This window comes from Erpetoichthys calabaricus, chromosome 18 (genome assembly GCF_900747795.2).
Source record: "Erpetoichthys calabaricus chromosome 18, fErpCal1.3, whole genome shotgun sequence".
Classification (NCBI taxonomy): Eukaryota; Metazoa; Chordata; class Cladistia; order Polypteriformes; family Polypteridae; genus Erpetoichthys; species Erpetoichthys calabaricus.
The window spans coordinates 26871437-26892490 of NC_041411.2; the positions used below are offsets into that span (position 1 = coordinate 26871437).

A 21054-nucleotide genomic window follows, 5' to 3' on the forward strand; every position below is an offset into this window, starting at 1 on the left:
GCATGTGTGTTACACCACACACGTGCCTTCAGACATTCCCACATGCTGTTACACGCGCACACGGTATGCACACAGCTCTTGCAGACACGAGTGAATTTCTTGAGAAGCGGGCCCTGCTGTTGGATGTCCCGCATCACAAAATGAACACCAATCTCTAAGACAGGCTGGCACAAAGCCACTGGTAGCGTCTACTACGGCCAGTTACTAACAGGAGGGCATTCAACGTCTGGTGCTGCTCTGTGAAGCTGTGACACAAGCTGGTCTCAGGGGATGTCTACACAATGTGAGGCTCACACACAGAGGGGTCCTTAAGGGGTCTATTAAGAGGTTTCAGTCCATGGCACTGAAGCTCATCGCTACTTCAGCAGAGCCACATCTTTAAGATCCCTTGACAGACATCCGTATATCCTCTTCACTACCATGACAGTCCCTGCTCTGGTAGTAAGTATACTTCTGCTTTTGATGTAATTTAATGAATTAAACTAAATTTAATTACATTTTAACCAATTTATTAAATGACGTAGTCAGCCTGTCAAAGTCCTCAACCAGTCTTTATTGAAAATCCTTTATTATCTACAAGCACTAAGGTGGCTGCATACTTTTCAGGCCGTGTCTCCCTGAGACAGGAAAGGCAGTGCCAGCTCAGGATGCAGAAGAGTGGATTATAGGGGCAGCTGGCACTCTTTAAGGCATGTCAAGTATCAAGAAGTCACAGCATGAGTCCTAGGGTAGGGCAACAGTGGTGATGTAGATCAACAGCTGAACCACTCTACCAGCTGCCATGTTAATGTCATGCCCAGAAAGGTGCCCAAAAGGTAGGGATTGGCAAGCGTCCTGCTTCCAAGGCTGTCTGTTCTCTGGCAGGCCTCTCCAGTCCAGCCCTGGTAGCAATGGCAGCGGAAGTCAGCCTTCATGCGTGCCTTCGATGTTCCACCCAGCCGTCCAATGACAGAGACCCGGGGCTCCTCACCACTGAGGTCTACTGCTACCCTGAAGTTCTGGCTGTCCAGGTGGAGGTAGACATCTGCACTGGGATCCCGCCGCAGGCATCGGCCCCTCCCGGAGCACAAGAGCTGACTGCAGAGCCTGGTTGCCATGGTGACATTGGTGATGTAAGGGCCCAAGATGCGTTCCAGGTAGTCGCTGAGTTTCAGGCAATTGTCCTGGAGTGAGAAATCAGACTGGAGCTTATTAATGTGTCAAGATATGAGTGGGGAAAAACAGTAGAGCAGTCCACTGGCAACAGCTTACCTGATTACGCGAGTAATCAATCCCACCCCAGAGGACAACACCGCTGGCTCCGAGGGCAGCGCTCTCCCCAATACTGGACACAAGGTCTACCTACAACATAATGAAAGGATCAGAAATGGACTTCATCTCCACCTGCCCCGAGACCAGCTGAATGGCACCAGCATTTGGCAGTTTAAGCTTCTGAAGGTTTTCATTCCAACTGAGCTCATAGTCACTGAAAAGTGTTAGTTATGAAATCAAATACAATCCTGGTGAGAAGATGTACCTTCTAAAACCCACAGCCATACCTGCCACATGAAGGCACTTACACATGCATATCAATAAGCTTTAAAAATACTGTTGGCATGCACACTTTGACTTATATAGCTCCTTACAGAGTGATTGGCTTACCACCAAAGTGCACACACAAACGTTCCTGTATATGAATAGTTAGACACATGTACACACGTCCGCACATGGTGCTTGTCAGTCTGCTCATTGGGTTCGCACTCCCAGTCCAGGTCACTTTGTGGCATTGCACCAAGAGGCAGAGCTCTGTGACTAGTCAGGCTGCCAGCACTGGTCATTTAGATGCAAATAGCTTTCAGTGATTAAAGGCTCATGTAGCCATTGTGGCAGCTGGAAACAGGAATACATCACATCTAAGCAATGCGAGGCTGTTGAGGGCAGACTTACCTGTGTGAGGGGTGTCAGGGAGTAGGAGTAGAAAGGCCGAGTGTAGACAAACACAGGAAGTGATGTGGGGGAGCTGGGCAGATCTGCCACCCGCAGGGCTTCCTGCACCCGGGCACGCACAAAGAGGCGACTCTGAGGGGCAGATTGCAGCTCTTCAGCCAGATAGATGGAAGGGTAGAGGGCTCGGCTCTCTTCAAAGAGCCAGGTCAAGTCATCATTGCGCTGCACCTCTAGAGGGGGGCAGCGACCAGTATAGTTTACTAGCCCCTTTTTAAATTCATAATTGTAGCAGTCTGGGTAGAGGTACAGCCCCCACAGGCCTGTAGGTCGCAGCATCCGGCCAAGGCGTAGGGTCTCACTGATAAAACGACGGGCAGCTGCGCTGAATTCCCAGGCTGCCTGCTGGGTCACCTGAGCCAAGAACAAAAAGCACAAAAGACCAAAGCAGAGAGTGAGAACAAGGATGGCAAGTCTCATGCCAGTTCATTGTGGACTCTTCTTTATTGTTGGAACAACTGGGTTTGATAATGTTATGTTGCGCATTTGTCTTCTTGGTCTATAGACGTGGAAGAATTTACATTACAACTACCACCGATAAGTATAAACACTTTAAGAAAATCTTAGTGTCTGCACACAACAGAGAGGCCTGAGGCCTTAAATGAGGAGGTTGCCGGTTCAAATCCTGATACTATCCTAACAGACCCTTGAGCAAGGCCCTTAACCCGAAAATTGCTCCAGAGGTGCTGCACAATGGCTGACCCTGTGCTCTGACCTCCAAAGGTCATGTGAAAAGACAATTTCCCCTTGGGGATTAACCAAATACTAAAAAAAACAAATCATAAAAATGGAGAGTAGATGAACAAAACCTCTGCTGAAAATAATTAACCTTCGTTAATTTAATTACTTTAATATAGGAAATAGTAGGCCAGCTCTTCTGCCTAGTGTAGCTGCTGGAGAGTGCATGGCAGTATGATAACCCAGTCTGCACATCTCTTGTAAATTGTGACAAAGCACATGACCATGTCGTGTAGTGTGGGAGGTGCTGGAGAGGCTAGTGGTAGCATTGTTGCTTTATGAAGATTATGATGTCCTCTTTGACTAATCTGATTGTAACCTTTAGCGTGCGCTCAAGTAATTCACTGCTGTGTGAAGTGGTTGTGATGAGGATCAGCACCTTTAAGTTTGAGGTCATGGATTGCTCACTCCGGGTAGGCGTGGACGTGAACTGATTTTAATGAAGGAGTTCATGTACCTCAGGACCTTGATGGAAAAAGAGGATGTGAGATTGATTAGTAGATTGGAGCGATGGCAGCAGTTCTGCGGGTACTGTACCAGACCGTGGTAGTAAAGCAGGAGCCATGTCTAAAGCCAGGACTCTCGGTTTAACCATTGATTCTACATCCATGTCCTTACCTATGGTCATGAGCTATAGGAAATGAATGGAAGAATGAGATTGTGAATGCAAGCAGCAGATATGAAGTTCCTTTAAAGGGTGGCTGAGCTGACACTCCGTGATAGGGTGAGAGGTTCAGAGATTCAGGAGATCCCTCAAGTAATGTCAATGCTCCTCCAGTTCAAGAGGAACCAGTTGAGGTGGTTTGGGCATGTCATAAGGATGTCCCCCAAGTGACTTTCCCTAGAACTACCACAGGCACATCCCACTGGTAGGAGCATCCCAGGAAAGCATCCCAGGAAATGGTAGATGAATTAGGAACACCTGGGAACTCCCCAGAAAGAGCTGGAATCTGTATTTTGGGACAACAAGTCAGGGCTGCTACCACAGCCCTCACCAGGAAAAACGGTTTCAGAAAATGAAACAAAATTAAATAAAAAGGTCCAAAATAAATGAAGAAACAACTCTAAACCAAAAAAAAACCAAACACAATAAATTCTCCAAAAAGTAATCAGAGCAAAATCCGTCATACATGAGCAAAGAGTGACAAATTAAGACATCCAGAATAACACAAGAAACATCAAACAAAAGCACAAACCAGAAAAGGGAAGCACAAAGAAAGCTGAACAACACAATTATGGAAGATCTAAGGCCTTGGCATGGCCTGGGACTTGCTGAGCCCTTCAAGAGGCCTTAGGTTAGCGTCCTGATCCCTTGGGATCAGCATACAGTCTATGAAAAATACCAATTCACGTAACATTACTAACAATTACAAAATAATTCAAAAATCAGGAACATTTGCAACAGCTAATATAAGGATAGGCTAATATGGAACCTTGAAGTACCCCTACTGTACACCTTCCTTTCAATATTATAAACTTTACACAGTCAAATTCTTGATAGTGTATACAGCGGGGAAAATAAGTATTGAATGAGTCAATGCTTTTCTCAGTAAATAAAAAAAACATAAAAAAATACTTACAGATGTCAGCTGGTTTCTTGGCTTTCCAGGCCTTTTTGCACTTCCTTTTATTCATGTGTTCAATACTTTTTCCATGTGTCATTCCACTTTATTACACATAACTTAATTTATGGACTTACTTGTTTTGATTTCTTTGTATGTGTGGATTACTTGGGTTGTTACCGACATCTGGTGAAAATTTCATGTCAATAGCCCCATTAGAAACATATTTTCCCCACTGTATATAAATAAGGTGATGATTGACCTCCAAGGTTATTCCTCTTTTTATTTTAATTTTATTTTATTGTAGAATCAACTCTCGGCAGCAGGGCGGCCGTGTGGCGCATGTGTATGGGTGCTGTTCTCATTCCCTACCACCTTCGCCGTCACTTCCTCTACCTCTTCATATCTTAAATCATTCTTGAGGCAGATTGAAGACTTAAGTGCCAGCTTAAGTGAAAAATTAAAGAAAACGTTCTAAGTAGTTGCAACACAAACACTGACTTAATCAGTTTTAACGTGAAAAGATGTCGACAGAAGAAGAGAAGAAGCGGGCCGCTAGGGTGGAGAAAAGAAGAGCTGCTCAGGAAGCAGCAAGCGCATCAACCTCTGAGCAAACGAATGCTAAACGTACAGAGAAAGAGGATGAAAACTAGGAATACTCCAGTCAGCGCCGTTACTGGAATATACAGTATATATATATGTATAAGTGTGTGTCTGTGTTTATGTAAAAAGACAGCTAAAAAAACATTTTAGCAAAGCCAGTACAGATATGATACACATTTATAAGAAAAGACACAAAGATAGAAACAGCAAAGAGCTTTTCTTTTTCTCCCCACAACACAATAACCCCTACAGTACAAATAAAAATACCTACATTGAATTAGACCCCCCAGCCCCTCCTGAAGTTCACACAATAATCCAGACTTCAAACAGTCTTATTTCCTGGATGGATGAATTGTAGAAGCGGGCAAATGAAAGAATATTACTTTTTAAAAAGTAAAGAGTTTCCACAGTCAGTAGTGGGCCATAATAAAAAACTTTGACAAGTTCACCCGGCGGGTCTGCCAGACATTACAGGGGCAATGCAGGATTCGAGGAACCTTTGCCCCTGGGCATGAATGCAGACCTTCCCTTGTCTATGTAGGCCTTCATAGTTGTAGTTTCTTTAAATGACCAATGCAGTTGCTGATTTGTTCAGATGGTCTGTAAATTTTTTCCCCCTGATTATTGTTCTCCTTCTCCCTTTCCAATATGGTGAGACAGGTTGCAAGCGTGAACCCTTAATCATGCACAAAGCTAAGATTGTGTATATGGGAAAATGCTGACCTCTGGGGCACACGGTAAATGACGTCCATCAGTATGCACACTGCCATGCTGGGTGTATGCTTAGCAAGCACCAGTAAACTATTAGTTGGCCAAAAAAAGTTGTACAGTGGAAGACCAGCTAGTGTGGGGCTGTGAAGTACAGGCAGCAACTCAAGGACTGCAAATGAGGCAAGAGATGCTTGTGACCCCAGGCATGGCACATGGAACTACAGAAGATGGAAAAATCCCAATACAGATGGCGCAGGAAAGATACAGAGAGAGAGAGCACCTTGTGCTGAATAATAAATTCTGTCAATGAAGCCATATGGTGAGCTCAATACACTCTGACAAGTGAAGCGGGAGAAGCTGTCTGTGATGGATACAGTTCAAACGAGTATCAGAAAGATGAAAGACTAGCACTTAAAAATGTAAAAAAAAAGAATACTTTTTCGCATTTGCCAATTTTCTACATTTAAGTAATGCTCACATCACATTTGCTGTGCAGAAATGGAGAATTCCAAAACAGCCAATAACATCCTTGACACACCGGATGTGGGTAATTCCCAGGTTACACAGGTGTGGATGTCATACAAGTAGAAGAACTTTTCTTGTAACATTTAAATAGTCGAGTTTTTCAAAAACACTTTACAACATTTATCTCTATAGCACATTTTCATACAAATGGTGTAGCTGAAAGTGCTTTACAAGATGAGGCAAGAAAAGCTTATATGAAACAAAAATAAGATTAAAGAATAAAATAAGGTCAGATGGTGATGAGGTCAGAAAAAACAAAAAAACAACTGCAGGTGGGCTGGAAAAAAAACAATAAATAAATTCTGCAGGGGTTTCAAGGCCAAGAGACCACCCAGCCCCCTCTCAAAGCTACTGAAAATCACACTTTGCCTGTTAATGCTTTTCTGTTTGTTTAGGAATGACCATAATGTTTTGATATCTAGTTTAAGCAAAGAGTGTAAGAAAAAACTCTGCTCTAAGTCTAAGTTACTGCTTGTCTATTCAGGTTTTGGTTGATACAAGATAAAAACGCATTTAAATCAAACGTATAATGCAGAGCAGCTACTATAATGCACTTATGGCTTCATGGTACAAGCATAAAGAGTTTGTTCCCTGTGGACAGACTGTTAATCAGCGACATAACACTGAACTTCTGAGGCATGGTGCAGACGTACAGTGCAGAAGATTCTGATGGCCGATGTCTGTTGTATTAGGATGTTGTACCGTGTAAGCCATTATGGATGTAGTGTAGTTAGCCAATAAAAGGTGTCATGTTGCATGGTTGGTGTGAATGATTAGCAGATGTTGGACACCATCCATGCATCCGCTGATAATTCTCTACAACCTAAAGCATAATTTTGCCAGCATTTGCAAATTTCTTGTGAGAAAATAGACCCCACACTCATACCAGCTGCATTGAACTAAACAATGACTTGTAGATTACTATGCAGATGACACAAAATGGGAGCTGATGTAAACAACTGCTTCATTTACTGTATATACTCGCGTTTAAGTTCTTCCGTGTAGGGTCAAGACTGGGCTTGATGATACCGTATCATTTCCAGTATTTTATAATGTCCGTCGTATAAGTCAAATGCAGAAAACTCATGCTTTTGGTCCAAGAGATTACGATATGCTAATGCCCACCTGAGAGAGTAACCACGGACCACATGGCCTTTTTTTTCCTATGTATTTTGCCTACGTGTCCACACACTACCCAAACTATTCCGAAGCAATGTTTGCACTGTTTTGTGTTTTTTGTATCTCACACCCTCATACACCTTTATTGTAAGCGCATCCCTTATCTACGATGGAGCGTTCGATCAGAAGAAAATATGAAGCTGCTTTTAAATTAAAAGTCATTGAGGTGGCAAAACAAATTGGTAACTGCACTGCTGCAATAAAATTCAGTGTGTCTCAGAACTGGTGTGAGATTGGAGGAAGCAAAAAGATGTAAAAAAAAAAATCAAAATTAAGTGTCTCATTTTTGAACGGGCGTATGAGTCGGGGTCTGATTTTTTGATCGATTTTTCGGGTTTCAAGACTCGACTTATACACGAGTATATACGGTAATCGAATGATACCTGTGCTGTTGAAGTCCAACAAAACATTTTATATATTTTCTTAGTTAAAGAACATCATTGGAGCAATAATAGTACTAATTTGAGACTGTGTGACCCTGAGCAAGTCACTTCACCCACCTGTGCTCCAAATGGAAAACCAAAAGAAATGTAACCAGATGTATCATAAATGTTGTAAGTCACCTTGGGTAAAGGTGTCAGCCTAATAAGTAAATGTAACGTAAATAGTAATCAGCAAAACCAATAAATCTTTGGACTTGTTCAGTACCTTCTGGAGCTTTCCAGTTTAATATTATTATAACTTTTGTGTTTTTTTTCCCATTCTTAATGTTACCTGGGAAATCTCATGACCAAGAAATATAACAGAATCTCAATAAAACTCACATTTCTGTAATTTTTCATTTAATTAATTGTGACATAGGTGCTCAGGCACTTCCCATAATTGCTAAATATGACTATTAAGATAATTAGAAAAAAAAATTAGAATGTCGCCAATGTAAACAAGTACGCTTCTGCCTGATAGGTCACTAAATATATTATTTTCAAAGTTCTGTAATGCCGTCGGTGCACTGGCTAATCCAAATGGCATTACTTTGTGTTGCTAATGGCCTGAAGCTGTATTAATGGCAGCTTTCCATTTGTCGCCTTATTTAATGCAAATCAAATTACAGGCACTTTGAAAGTTTAATTTAGTGAAAATTGTAGGCCCATTTATTTGGTTTAGAAGAGAGAAGATAAGAGGAAGCAGGCAACAATTTTTAAAATTTTTGTAATTTTATTTAATTCTCTACAGTCTATACTCCCTGGTTCCTTTTTCTCAACTTCGAAACAATGGCTCTGATACGACTATTGCAATGTTGAATAAAGCCATTTTTAAATTTCTCCTGTATATAATCATCATCATGGGTTGACTCTTAAGACGAGATAGAACTTTTAGGTAGAGGTGCCCTGGGAAGTAAGTCGATAGCACGATTGTAAGGACGGTGAGGGGGTAAATCCTACAGATATTTGTTTGCTGAATACACAAGCAAAATCATTATAACATTCAAGCAATAATCGTATGGAATGACAACACAAAAATTGTCCTTTTGAGCGGTGTGAGACATCTTGCTTTTCCAAAAGCCCTCCTTTAAACATTTATTTTTCCTCCGAATTACTAATAGGATGATGCACTTGATCCAATGGTAATCCTGAAATAACACAAGAATAAGAGAGAGAGATAGAGAGAGAGAGTGGCAGCGTGCATTGATTGCGCACACCCACCACATACTGAACCACCTGGATTGGGACCCGAAATGCAGCAGGTGACACCTCAGCACCACACTGGAACAGTGGGAGATTTTTTTATGGTGGCTGAAGTGCCAATCCTGCCACGAACCCTCAAGTTTTCCCTGTAAATTGGAGGACCTGCTTTCAGGGCTGGATGCAGATTAACACCATGTGGTTTTGTTTTTTTCTGTCTTGTATTTTGGTAATATTGTGATGTTTATTATGTGTAAGGGACGGCCAGTAGCCCAATCCCATTGGGACGCTCAAGACATGGAAGGAAGGGAGAAGGCAGCATCTTTAGGGCACTGCCTTCCCCAGAACGTTAGATGGCAGCACCCCTGGGTTGCAGCGACTCCCCGGATTCCCACAGGGCATCATCATGGGACTTGGAGTTCTTTACATTAGACCTGTTGGGAGCTGTGGGTACCGCCAGGGGGTGCTGCAAGGACTGAAGAGCCCTATGGTATAGGGTTTCCCTGATGGACTGCTGATGGACCACGTGTGTGGAAGATCGGAAGGACTTCCGAGGCAGATAGAATAAAAGGTGCTGCCTACCTCACAAGGGCGAGAGGACAAAGCTTGCGAGGAGGAGTGGAGGAGGCAGTGAACTGGAAAAAAGGAAGAAAAGAGTTGTGCTTGCACTGTACTAGTGCTTATTGTGTATAATTGTGTCTATTGGGGTGGGAAATGCATATCAGGAAGAGTTTCCCATGAATAAAAGACTCTTTGCCTTTGCGTCTTGTGTTCATGCCTATTGTTTTGGGCGTTTGGAAAGCTGGATTGCCCCTTGGTGTCCATATATGTTAAAAACAGTTTTAGTTGTTATCTACCTGGTCTCCTGTATTTGGTGCCAAAGGATGTGGGGCCACCTGATGGTGCAGCCTCAGCTGTATAAACGATGTATTTCCTGTTTTGTTGGATGGCTTTTGGTTTTGTTATTTGGATTTATGTATTTGAACCCTGCTTTGTTTAAAAGATACTTTTTTGAGGTTTAGTGTTATTAGTTTTGATACTTTTAGTTGTTTGCATTTTTTGGAAAAAAATTGCTTTGCTTTTTTTGTCCTACCTGTCCTTCCTTACTTGTGCCATTTTTACAAAATCTTTGGAAAATTGTTTTTCACTTTCCTTCTCTCCATTTTCAGACATTTTAAGACTTTTAACTTTAAGGAAGGCTTAGCCAAATTTTTGGGCCTGAAGCATGATTGTTGAGTTTGGGGCTTGACATCCTGGAGTGTGGGCAATCCAATGGACCCAGTAATAAAATAAGGACTTTTCTGGCCTTTTGTGTGGTTTTTCTAACGGCCTAAAACATTTTAATGTTTCACTTGTGGCAGGAGAACATAACATTTGGGATGTCAAAGGAACAGAAAGCTGGAATAACTAGAGCAGACCCTACACAGGTATGTGGAGATGGTGTAAACTCTGCTTAAAATGACCAGGCCTTGAATTTAGTGGGTCTGGAGGTATGAGGCTGCAGCTCTTAACACCAACTTGGCATTCTCTCTGTTCGGAAATTACCTGCAATGGCGTTAGCATTTAAAATCAGTTAAGTGCTCATGAAACATTCAGCAAACAAAGTCTCACATCTGCCAAATCTGGCAAAAACGTGTTAATGGAATTGATAAGGCCAATAATTGGCATTTCAGTAATGCGGACGCATTCTCTCTTTTATCATTTTTCTTTTGAATGTTCTCATTAACATAAGGAGCTGAGCAGTTCTGAAGGGTCAACTTTCTCTTGAAGTAAATGCAGGTGACTAAATGAGAGAAGAGCGATGTCTTTGTTCCTCTCAGGGTTATTAGATGTTCCGAGGTAACATTAGATAACATTTCTCAGACCATGTGACGCATTACGGAAATTTGTAACTGTCAAATAAACTATTGAATGGTAGCCTTTTTATTGTGACTTATTCTTCCAGCTATGCTTCCCAGGGTGAGTGGCCTAGTGCCTTACACACTTGACTTTATAGTGCCATGTTGCTTGTTAAGTGCTCATCAATGACTCTTTTCATGAACCTCAGCCAGTCACTTAAATCTCCCTTTGCTCAGAACCAAAATTGCTGGCACTTGTGATCTGTAGGATTGGTGTGCTAAATTCAAAGCCACTGTAACACGCATATTGTAAGGACTGGTGGATGTTCATCTGCCAGAGAGGTACTTTTTAACCCCTGTTGTCGTTTCATGCCATCTGCACCCGCTACTGCTTCAAGCTGCTTCTCTAGTTCAGCCCCCTACCGAGCAGTGCCATATGAGGACCTCATTAATGTGCTTACCTTGCTCTCCGGCCAGTCAGGGTAGAGTGTTCTCACCAGCTCACGGGACTTCTTTTGGTAGATCTCCTTGCTCGCCCAGTTACGAGTCCACTGAGGACGCCACTCCTCCCAATCCACCACTGCCAGCCCTGAGAAGTAGGGCCAGGGCAGAGCGCGCAGCACGTCTTCATGCATCTTGCTGCTATGTTCATATAGGCTGCAGTTCTGTGGGCAGCCACCATTCACTGCCACCCCCTTTTCTGTATAGTATGGGTACAAGCCAAGCTGGTCAAAGTAGAAGATGGTAATCCACTCTCCCGCAAAAGCCTGCCCTTGATTTGAGAGGATATTAAAGCTATGCAAGGCTAAGGGTGCCTGGTGCCGGGTGTGGCACTGCTGTGTCGGAGCATTCCAGAAGACGAGGAAAGGCTGGCCAGCCACCAGTGGAGCTACAGCGGGCTTCGCACACAAGAAGTGCGGGGTGAGGAAGAGACACAAGAAGGTGAAGAAAGTCAGTGGAAACTGCTGCTGGAAGGGGCACTGAGAAAGCTGACCTCTGAAAAAGGAGATGAGACAGTCACATGAGAAAGATGTGAAGACATTAGAGCACTCCACTAAATGTCAATTCAGAATCAGAGAAGCAACTCTACTAGAAGGGTCATGAAGAGCTCGTCAATAAGGAAAGACCTCAATGAATCATTAGAAAAATTTAAAAGATTAAGGTGATGGAACTTGGCATATCTCTGACATATTCTTGTCTGTCTCACCAGCCACATGCTAGACCAGAGCTGAGGAGGGCATTCACATTGTGACCTACTAAACACAGCAATCTCACACAGCAACAAGAAAGGGTGGTTTGTGTCTTCAGGGTAGATGAAGAGCTGAAGCTGTGGCCCTGGTGGTGACACCATCTCAGTGAAACCTTTTATTTAAACGAGGCATCTGTTATGCCAGAGCTGCTGTATGGAATGGGGACACCTGTCAGAGTGTACAAATGTACAAGTGTGTGTCCATATGTGGAACTATGTGGGTGCATGTATTTGATGCCTGCTTTTAGTGGAAACTTAAAGCCGACGGTCTCTGAAGCAGAAAGCACTTAAGTAACTACAGAAAACGGAGAAGATGACATCAACACTAAACGTAAGTTCTATCTGCTCTCTGCCCGTTGAGGGCACGTTTATATGTTGTGTGTCCTGCAGCATGTACAGCTCAGGTTTTCCGGCAGACACTGTAGACAGCTTCACCTGCCAAAAGTGTTTAGTTAATTTAGAGTTGGTCGGGAAAATACGTGAATAGGAGGACCGCGTTAGGAATCTGATAGCGAATAGGCAAACCGAAAATTGGATTGACTCGGTTTGTTTAGACAATTTGGCTACTTCTGATTCGGCTTCAGTCTCTCCTGGTCCCACTATAGCCAGTGCGTGGCCGAAGTCAGCAGCACCAATTCAGCCACAGGGCGAGTGGGTAACAGTAAGACGGGGGTCTAAAAATCCAAAATGTGGTCCCCCAGCACCCAGGTCACCAATTCGGAACCCAGAACAGATTCTCAGCACTCCGCAGCGCGCCTGTGGAAACTGAGAATAAGAAAGTGCTCATAATTGGCGATTCCATAGTGTGGAATGTTAGAATTCCAAACTATGTTAAACCAGCAGTTAATGTTAAGTGCCTCGCAGGGGCCAAGATTTCTAGCATAGAGGCCACATTGTACAGCGTCACCGACGATGAAGTATCTACCTTATTGCTACATGTCGGCACTAATGATATTTATTCACAGCAATCTGAGGTATTAAACAGGAACTTCATCTCTCTATGCATCAAAGCCAAAAGAAAATGTCAGAATTTAGTTGTATCTGGCCCCTTACCAAGATTATATAGAGGGGATGTGATTTATAGCAGATTGCATTCCCTTCACTGCTGGCTAGAAACCTGGTGTGCAAACAAAAGCATAGCGTTTGTGAACAATTGGGATGATTTTTGGGAAAGGCCTGGATTTTTCAGAAGAGATGGTCTTCATCCTAACTGGAGGGGATCTTATGTATTATCCCAAAATATGGCAGCAAAACTGCCTGGTTGACTGATTAGAGCACCATCCAGGCCACATAAATGTGATCTTAAATCACAGGCTGTTGTTTATCCCACCTGTTACTTTCCTGAAGCTGTTACCCATAATCCTTGTCATGGGGCATCCAGTAAATTTAGTCTTAATACAAACCTTAAATTAATTGATAACCAAAAAATAAGGTGTATAATTAGACCAAGGGATAAAACCAGACCCTCCACCAGGGGCATCTGTAATAGAAATTTAATACAAATCAAAACAAAAAGTATATCACCAGTTCAGAAAGAAGCATGCAGTTTTAAATGCTGCTTATTGAACATTCGCTCTCTTGGCACTAAAGCTGTTTTGGTAAATTATATTATATTAAGTACAAAATCTGATCTATGTCTTCTCACTGAAACCTGGCTTAGTAAATGTGACACTGTCCCCCTAGCTGAGGCGTCACCAGATGGCTACTCGTTCCTTCATAAGTCTAGAGTTTTTGGTCGAGGAGGGGGCCTTGGAATAATTCATTATAACAAAATGCAAATCACTTCTAAAAATTTAGGCAACTTTACATCCTTTGTGGCATTCATTTTAAATATTAAAACAGATTCCAACACAATTATAGTGCTAGTCTACAGACCACCAGGGCTGTATTCATTGTTCATGACTGAATTTAGCAACCTTCTATCTGACTTGGCTATAAATTATGATCACGTAGTACTAATGGGGGATTTTAATGTACACATTGATGTGGAAACTGACACTTTTAGCAAATGTTTTACTTATTTGTTAAATTCTGTAGGATTTTATCAGATTGTCAAAGGTCCAACTCATAATCATAACCACACATTAGATTTAATTATAACTTACAAAGTTGAAATTCAAAATTTAAATATCACTCCATTAAATGAAGTTATTTCCGATCACTACTTAATTACATTTGATTTAGTCCTGCCCTTGTCAGCACACTCCCAGATTAAAACAAAGACAGTGCAACATCTAGATTGTAATTCTGCTTCAAAATTTATAGATACTTTGAGTAAGTCAAGTGTAATTGTGGAAAACAATTTAGATCAGCTAACATCACATTATAATGTGACCTTGAGAGATGCTCTGGACACATTGGCTCCCCTTAAAACAAAAGTGATCAAAACACATAGAAACTCTCCCTGGTTTAATGAAAACACTCGAGCTCTTAAATTAGAGTGTCGAAAACTGGAGCGCACATGGAGAACAACAAAGCTACATGTCTTTCAAATTGCATGGACAGAGAGTGTTAATAAATATAAAAAAGCCCTCTTTAAAGCTTGCTCAGAATACTATTCTACATTAATAGATAACAATAATAAAAATCCTCGGGTACTGTTTAGAACAGTGGCTAAATTAACAAATGGAAATTCAGATCAACAGTGCAAAATACCAACAGATATTAGCAGTACAGACTTTATGAACTTCTTCAATGAGAAAATTAAAAATATAAGTTCCCAGATCTCTGCATCACAGTACAAACCAAATACTAGCTTAGCAGACCCTGTCTCACATTGCACTCAGCACTTTATTAATTTTAATCCTGTAACTGAGCAGGAAGTCTTACGTTTAATTTCTAAAATGAAGCCCAGTACTTGTTCCTTAGATCCAGTGCCAACAAAACTAGTAAAAAGTGCAATGAATGTTCTTGCAGCGCCTATTCTAAACATTATCAGTAGTTCATTATTGCATGGCACAGTACCTGATACACTAAAAGTGTCAGTCATTAAACCATTACTTAAAAAGTCAGACCTAGACCCACACATACTAAATAATTATAGGCCTATTTCAAATCTACCGTTTCTCTCTAAAATACTAGAAAAAGTAGTCGCCAATCAGCTTCAGTCACACCTTACGCATTACAATTTATTTGAGAAATTCCAGTCTGGTTTTCGCACTGGTCATAGTACAGAAATGGCACTAACGCGGGTTGTAAACGACATTCTGATATCCTCTGATGAAGGAAACTCCACTGCAATTATGTTGTTGGACTTAAGTGCAGCATTTGACACCATCGACCACTCTGTTTTACTACACAGGCTAGAAAATGATGTTGGGCTTACAGGCACCGTGCTCGCTTGGTTTAGTTCTTATTTATCAAATCGATTCCAATATGTACAGAAATGTGCTGACAGTACTCCATCATTATACACAGAAGTTCAATATGGTGCCCCGCAGGGCTCAGTACTGGGACCTTTACTGTTTTCACTTTACATGCTTCCACTGGGATCTATCATTAGGAAACATAATGTTAATTTTCACTCGTATGCAGATGACACCCAGTTATACCTTTCATTTAAATCAGATGAAGTTTCTCCGATGTTGTCTTTAAATAGTTGTGTTAGCGAATTAAAGGAATGGATGAATGAGAACTACTTGTCTTTAAACACAGATAAAACAGAGATGTTAATTGTTGAAGGGAATGATGCTGATCACAACAATATTTTATCATCATTTAACTCAGTTGGAATCCCAATTAATTTTACTAAATCAGCCTGCAATCTAGGAGTTATCTTTGACTCTAGCATGTCATTTAAAGCGCATATTACAAAGTTGTCCAAAACATGCTTCTTCCATCTTAAAAATGTTAGGAAATTAAGGCGCTTTCTAAATAAACAGGATTCTGAGAAATTAATTCATGCATTTATCTCTAGTAGGATTGACTACTGCAATTGTTCACTGGATGTTCAAACTGTTCTTTATACAGCCTCCAGTTAATACAAAATGTGGCTGCAAGAATTATTACAAGAACAAGAAAATATGAACACATTAACTCCAGTTCTTAAATCCTTACACTGGCTCCCGGTTAAGTTTAGGGCAGATTTCAAAATCCTTCTTTTAACATATAAAGCATTAAATGGCCGAGGTCCGGCTTACTTGTCTGAACTTATCATGACTTACAAACCAGAGTGCACATTAAGATCTCAAGATGCTGGTCTGCTTATGATTCCAAGGATTAATAAAATAACAATGGTAGGTCGAGCTTTTAGTTACAGGGCCCCTAAACTGTGTAATGGTCTGCCTGCTACTATAAGAGATACCCTTTCGGTCTCAGCTTTTAAATCCTGGCTGAAGACTCACTACTTCAGTTTAGCATATCCTGACTAGAGCTGCTGATTAACTGTACAGACTGCATCTCTGTTGTTAGTCATTAGCACTAAAACATAAGTAACATGATAGTTAGAATTGGATACTAACCCTCACCTATTCTGTTTCTCTTCTCTGTACTCAAATGTGGCACTTGGTGCCACAGCCCACCTGCCAAGTTGTTTTGCCTGCCTAAGGTAAAGTCATCCCTGATGGAGGATCGCAGGAATCGTGAGAAAGAGGGGTCCTTTCATCGGATTGGCTGGCCCAACACTGTTTCAGCCGAATCTTATTATGTGATATCATCTACTGTTAAATTCTGCTCCTTACTTCTAAAAAATTTTTATTTTTTATTTTTTATTGAGGATTTGTTCTGTCCTGTGTATTGTATTGTATTGTATTGACCCCCTTCTTTTGACACCCACTGCACGCCCAACCTACCTGGAATGGGGTCTCTCTTTGAACTGCCTTTCCCAAGGTTTCTTCCATTTTTCCCTACTAGGTTTTTTTTGGGAGTTTTTCCTTGTCTTCTTAGAGAGTCAAGACTGGGGGGCAGTCAAGAGGCAGGGCCTGTTAAAGCCCATTGCGGCACTTCCTGTGTGATTTTGGGCTATACAAAAATAAACAGTATTGTATTGTATTTTATATGATTGTGTATTTGGCATTCACGTGTGACTCTGACAATAAAGATCTACACTGGCAATCGGAAGTTTGCCGGTTCGATTCCCATAAATGCCAATAGGGACTCTGCTCTGTTGGGCCTTTGAGCAAGGCCCTTAACCTGCAATTGCTGAGCGCTTTGAGCAGTGAGAAAAGCGCTATATAAATGCAAAGAATTATTATGTTTGCATAAGCAGAAAAGTGCTTGTGCACTGCATGTGAGAATGAGCTTGTGCATGCATGAATACATAAAGGTCTGTCAGTGGGCTTGTGTGCTTCCGGGTGTTATTGTTGAACTCATCTTTGAGAGTGTGCTTCGCTAAATGTGTCTAGATGGATAGATAGATAGATAGATGGATAGATGGATAGATGGATAGATAGATAGATAGATAGAGACAGACTGACTGTTGTGAAGGTCAACAAGGTCCACAGGTGTATGTCAGGGGTTAATATGTTGGGACCATTGCCCAGACTGAAAACACAGAGGTCAATCATGAATTAGAGATCCTGCCCAGGATGGTGTAGTAAAGGTAGACAGGAGACCACCTATTAGAAGTCCAGACTGTAAGGCAGCAATAGGAAGCTACTCCCAAGTTGCAATCAAATACGGGTGTGCCGGGCCATTTAGGTAGATAGCTGTATGCTTCCCAAAGCATGTGAAGTAGTCTCCTTCCCTCAGCCTGGTTAGCATGCAGTCGAGAGTCAGGTAGAGGCACAGGATTGCCTGACAAAATATTGGAGGCAGACGAAATGTCTTTTTTCTTTAAATAAAAGGCCATGTTCATGTAAGAGTGACCATGCTTGCATCCCTGGGTGGCAGTGTGCTAATGTATATGTAGGAGTTTTTAGCTGGTGTGTACCTGTCTGTAACTTCATACAATCATATGTAGTAAGAGTGGGCACATGTATGTCAAGAGTATTAATGTATTTGAATATTCTAATGGACTGACACAGTTACTCTGTGCTTAGCACTGCTCCTTTATTACTCTTGCTTCCTTGGTTCAAGGACTGTGCAGAGTTTGCTTGCCCTCCCCATGCCTGATGGATGATCTTTCAGATTCCAAATGAGCCCTGTCTGTGTGTATTAGCGGCCTGGTGTCCTCTCCACACATGGTTCCTGCCTTGTGACTACTAGTGTCAGGGTAGGCTCTGCATCACCATAACCATGAAGTGGATTAAGTAGGTAGCGCATGTTATTCTACGTTGGTGCTTACGGTATATTTAAGAGTGTACATCGTGTATGTACAGTATGTGAATATGTCTTTGTGTGCATCTGAATGCATCTGCATGTTTCTCTGGGACTTTCACCGAGTTTTGCTGTAATTTGACAGATGGTTCTTGATTTTCCATTCATGGTAATAACATTGATTGAGGCGAGAGGGGCAGCCATGAATTGCTGTGTTAATTTGTAACACATCTGCTTCCATATAAACAAATCCACAGCAGTGCGCAGGTGGAACCATGCCTGGAAAAACCAGGGGTGGGCATGACCCCAGGATGCCAAGCGATGAAGCACCAGTTGAGCCAAACGTCATCCTGGTGCCGCTTATTTAAACAGTCCAGCCTCAGGAAGCTGTTTCATACTGACCCATGCCCCTTTAGTAGGCCCTCTGTTAAAAAGCAGCTTATAAATATAATACACTAAAGCCGAACAAAGCCTCCTGATCAGCAAGTCACAAGACCCGAGGCGAGCTGGCACTGCCACTCACGGCTCACTTTTGGAAGTCTCCCTTGCACCAACCAACACCAGACCCCCAGCAGTGTGAGGCAGGCTTAACATCATAATCATCACTGTGGTGATCTGCCATGCCACACACTGCCAGGCTCATTGACTGAAAGAAAGAAAGAAAGAAAGAAAGAAAAAAAGAAAGAAAGAAAGAAAGAAAGAAAGAAAGAAAGAAAGAAAGAAAGAAAGAAAGAAGTGAAGTGTTAAAACAGTAACGCTTAGCAGATTGATGGTATTCAAAATTTCCATCCAATAAAAAACACTGCAGCAACTCAACATTGAACACAAAACAGAAAAGAAGAAATGAGAAGAGGAAGAGAAAGAGAAAGGGAGAGATCACAAAGGCGCAAGCATATGACTTCACAACTCATTTTGTGACGGTGCTCTCTGAGAAAGGTGCTATATGATTGAGATCCTGGGAAAACAATCAATTTGGAGGAAGATGAAGAAGAAACAAAATAAGGAGGTGAAGCCAGAAGAAGGCCAATGGAGAGACTAAGCTGGGAAGGACAGGTGGAGAGAAGTGCAGAGACAGCAATTCCCATCCTAAATCTTTTCGGCCCGACTCAGTCCACCGACTGGCATCTCTACCTAATTCACTCCCATCTGGGCACACCTGCAGCTGGACACGCTGGCACATCCCAACAATGGGCTCCATGGTTTCTAGACACACACATACACAAAAAAGAAGACAAAAGAGCTGTAGAGCACTTACTCACCGGCCGTGGGGGGCATCCATCCTGCGCACGCCACTCTGAGCAGCAAACAGAAGACACTTGTGCTCCCAGCGCAGAGAATCAGGTTAAGGTTTAGGAAACAATCCCCCCCCCCCCCCTCACATCCCCTGCCCTGGCTGACTGCCACTGCCACCCCCCCCCCCCCGACCTGCTCTGACTGCCACCACCCAGACTCCCCACCAGTGTGTACCTGTGAATGGAGCTCAGCCTCCAGCCCCTCTGAGCTCCTCCTCCTCCCCCTCCTCCTCCTCCCGCACAATCCTTTCTTTTCCACATTTTACCCCTTTTCCTTTAGTCCTCACATTCCCCCTTACACATTTCACATTTAAAGTTTTTCTTCTCCAGCTCTTTGTTCTCCTTCCTTTTCTTGCTATTCTTGCTTTCCTCTCTTCCTTTTCTTTTTCCTCCATTTCATCTTCCATTTCCCTTTCTTCCCTTTGCCTGCTACTCTCTCCTTTGTCTTTTATTCACCCCTTTGAATTTCTTCTACTCGACTTCTCCATCATTCTTGCCCTTCCTTTTCTTTTCTGCAACTCTTCTTTGCTCTCCCTTTTCCTTCCCTCCATCGCCTGCTCCATTCATTCCTCCTTTTCCTTTTAATTCTCCCACTCTTTGCTCCATTCTTTCACCCTTTTGTATTTTATCAGCGCTTACTGCCTTGTAATCCCAGTGCCATGGAGGAGGAGGGTATCAAGGCACTGACATGCCCACTTCTTAGGAGTCCAGTGAGAAATCCAAGTGCAGCCTGGTGCTGAGCTGGCTGGCCGGCCGGGACACAGCTGGCTACTTCGGCATTGTCCTTTCTGCTTCCACCTCTGACCCTGCACTGTTACCACATCACTCCATTCAGAATGGACTTCCCGCTGGACAGACAATCAGCCATCTGGCAGTGGGAGTGGCGCCCGACACAGCTGTCACTTACGCAGTGACCAGAGAGACAAGTCTGGAAGTCTCACTGAGTCAGAGGGTTGGCATCCTGAAAGCCAGGACTAAAAGCTTCAGGGAGGCAAAGACAATCCCCCCAACCCCCCATATTTCAAATGTCTTACTCCCAATGACCTGTCCACCTACATTTGAGAGCAGTCAGCCTCCAAGGACATCTCAGCCATGTTTGGGTGTCAACATGCTCAAAGACTATAGCACAATAATGTTAGAAGTGCCAGACTCAAAGGCCGACCCAACATTGTCAGAGCTTCAGTGTGCCTTCTGCAAGCTATCTAAGAGACGCCCAACTCAATGACATTTACAGAAATGACAGAAAGCTGCCATATTCTAGAATATGTCCCTTAATGGCAGAGGTGCCAACTTCAAAGAACAGTAAGTGTCCCATCGGTGTTAAAGGCACCTGGTTCAAAGGCCTGTCCAACGGCGTGTTGAGAGATGGAAGCCTCTGGTGTCACTTTCAAAAGCAGTAACATGGCACATGCCAAGCAGCCTCTGGTGCACACTCAAGTGGTCTGTTAACTTTGTTGCCCCGGTACACAGAAATGCAGCAACAGCACCACAGGTTGTTACTGTTTTCTATCAGGCTATAGGTTAAACAATAAGAGCGAAACCCGACTGATGAACTTG

At 42.5% G+C, this 21054-nt stretch overlaps 1 protein-coding gene across 1 annotated transcript; it reads right to left on the reverse strand.

Moving 5' to 3' along the window:
* Positions 1-14: 14 nt before the first annotated feature.
* LOC114669107 (hyaluronidase-2-like) lies at positions 15-19713 on the reverse strand. The gene is made up of 5 exons (XM_051921398.1): positions 19465-19713; positions 11223-11757; positions 1927-2337; positions 1252-1341; positions 15-1163 (listed from the first exon to the last, which is right to left on the reverse strand). Exons 1-5 carry the CDS (start codon positions 19482-19484, stop codon positions 753-755), a joined length of 1467 nt encoding a protein of 488 aa, XP_051777358.1. The 5' UTR covers positions 19485-19713; the 3' UTR covers positions 15-752.
* Between the last annotated feature and the right edge of the window lie 1341 nt (positions 19714-21054).

Excerpts from the sequence above, each read along its gene's own strand:
- LOC114669107 (XM_051921398.1), bottom strand. The coding sequence starts at position 19,484 with ATGGATGCCCCCCACGGCCG. Across the intron at positions 11,758-19,464 it reads ATGGATGCCCCCCACGGCCG|AGGTCAGCTTTCTCAGTGCC; the intron begins GTGAGTAAGTGC and ends CTCCTTTTTCAG. Across the intron at positions 1,164-1,251 it reads TTGATTACTCGCGTAATCAG|GACAATTGCCTGAAACTCAG; the intron begins GTAAGCTGTTGC and ends TTCTCACTCCAG.